Genomic DNA, 2,058 nt, shown 5'->3' with positions numbered 1-2,058 from the left:
CGCCACCTTAGGTGTATGTGGCTGGCGCCTTAGCCGGTTGAGCTATAGGCGCGGAGCCAGTAGGACTTTTTTTTAACCTTGAGTTTTGGCTCACAAGAAATTAGACTTTGTTTTGGAACAGAGAAAAAGATATACAAAGTTTGGGTGATGGCAGAATGTTTGGAAACCTTACATAAGTATTAGTCATGATGTGGCTAGTAGGGAAGAGGTTAGCTGTTTTAGTTAAGGGTTAGCAGAGACTTAGATTTATCAGCTGCAAATGAGTTTAGAAGTAGTCTAATTCAGTTTGCCTCTATTTTAGGTGAGGAAGGTAAATGATTTGGTCACATTGATGGCCAAACCAGAACTAACCAGTTTCCTGATGGAATTGTTGCACTGGGACATTAACCTTTATTTTACTCATTTATATAGCCTCTAGAGATGTGGTGGAATTGTTACTAGAATGTAGACACAAATCTAGAATGTCTAAAATGGTTTAGAAGGGTCAGGAGATTATATAAAAAACTGTCCTTGCGATGGCAACAGGAACTTCTTGAAGGATCTGATAAAAACCTCAAGTGAGGTGAGACTTAGGCAATATTCTAAGAGCAAATCCTGGAGGAGGAAACAGAATATGTATAGGTTCTTGTGTGCAAAATGGCTGAATTAATTTCTATTTGTATTTTCAAGCAATAGTTAAGACTTTTTCAGGCAGTTTCTTACAGGGTGGAAGTTCTAGATTGAATATTAAACCTGGGATAGAGGAAATGTGTTAGGGAGAAGAATGAAATAGTTGCATATGTTTTCTTTATATTTCTGTTCATTTCTAATTTTTTTCTATCACAAAAACTATTCAAGGGTAAAATGAGAAAATAAAAGTGGCTAAACAGAAAGGATTATCAATCTTTGGCATAATGAAACAATGGGAAATTTTAAGAAATGTGAGGGGTGGAGAAAACCTTTGGGCCTGTAGGCATTGCAATTTCTTTTTCCTATGTAGGATTGGACAGATGGAAAGTTGGGCTTTTCCAATTCAGGAATTGCTTGTTTCTTATTTTCTAGATGACTAGATGACTTTATGTTATCTGTATATGTATCTGTATATGTTATTTAAGAGGCAGAAAATTTGGTATTAAGAGTTCCATAAACAGGCCAGGCATGGTGGCTCACACCTCTAATTCTAGCACTCTGGAAGGCCGAGGTGAGAGGATTGCTTCAGCTCAGGAGTTCTAAACCAGCCTTAAGAAAAGCCAGACCCTGACTCTACTAAAAATAGAAAAACTAATGGGGCATTGTGGTGGGCGCCTGTGGTCCCAGCTACTTGGGAGGCCTTGAGGCAGGTGGATGGCTTGACCCTAGGAGTTTGAGGTTGCTGTGAGCTATGATGCCACAGGACTCTAACCAGGGTGACTGAATGAGACTCCTATCTCAAAAAAAAAAAAAAGGAGTTCCATATGTAGCTTAATAGTGGTTTTGATATTACAGAGAATAATCTTCAATTACTTAAAAAGTTGCTTATATGAAATTCCTTACTAAATTATATCTGATCAGTGAATTACCATAGAAAGATTGTCAATGATATATATAAAAGAAATTCTCCAGTAATCTGAAATGGCAAAAATGAGTTTGATACTTTAAAATGCTGTTTTCATTATTGTTTACACTTGGGTAAGAATTGTATTTTTGTGATTATATCAGTTTTTAAAATGAAAGAATTGCATAAATTAATTAAAAATGTTCTGTTTATATATCTAGAGGTTTCTTTTTTTCCACTTAGAAATCTTTAATATTCTTTGCCTTAGTTATGGGAGAATAAACTAATGCAGTCTAGGGCAGTAGATGGATTTCATTCAGAAGAACAGCAGCTTTTATTGCAAGTTCAACAGCAGCATCAACCCCAGCAGCCACAGCATCACCACCATCACCATCATCAGCAAGCTCAACCTCAGCAAACAGTACCTCAGCAAGCACAAACTCAGCAGGTTCTTATTCCTGCATCGCAGCAAGGTGAGACTAGAGTGTTTTCCTACTTAATTACTTGGGTGAATTTGTCATTTTTTTTTTTTTTTTTTTTTTTTT

At 36.5% G+C, this 2,058-nt stretch overlaps 1 protein-coding gene across 1 annotated transcript in view; it reads left to right on the top strand.

Annotated features, from left to right (window-relative positions):
- GTF2A1 (general transcription factor IIA subunit 1) overlaps positions 1 to 2,058 on the top strand; it is a 38,044-nt gene that overhangs the window by 9,383 nt on the left and 26,603 nt on the right. Inside the window, exon 2 of the mRNA XM_012803437.2 lies at positions 1,782 to 1,986. Coding sequence (XP_012658891.1) covers positions 1,782 to 1,986 — 205 coding nt within the window. The remainder of the gene's footprint in view (positions 1 to 1,781; positions 1,987 to 2,058) is intronic.

Source organism: Otolemur garnettii, unplaced genomic scaffold (assembly GCF_000181295.1).
Source record: "Otolemur garnettii isolate 467f Iridium unplaced genomic scaffold, OtoGar3 scaffold00020, whole genome shotgun sequence".
Taxonomy (NCBI): domain Eukaryota; kingdom Metazoa; phylum Chordata; class Mammalia; order Primates; family Galagidae; genus Otolemur; species Otolemur garnettii.
The sequence above is the reverse complement of the archived record's forward strand: the minus strand, read 5'-3'. Positions and strand labels throughout refer to the sequence as shown.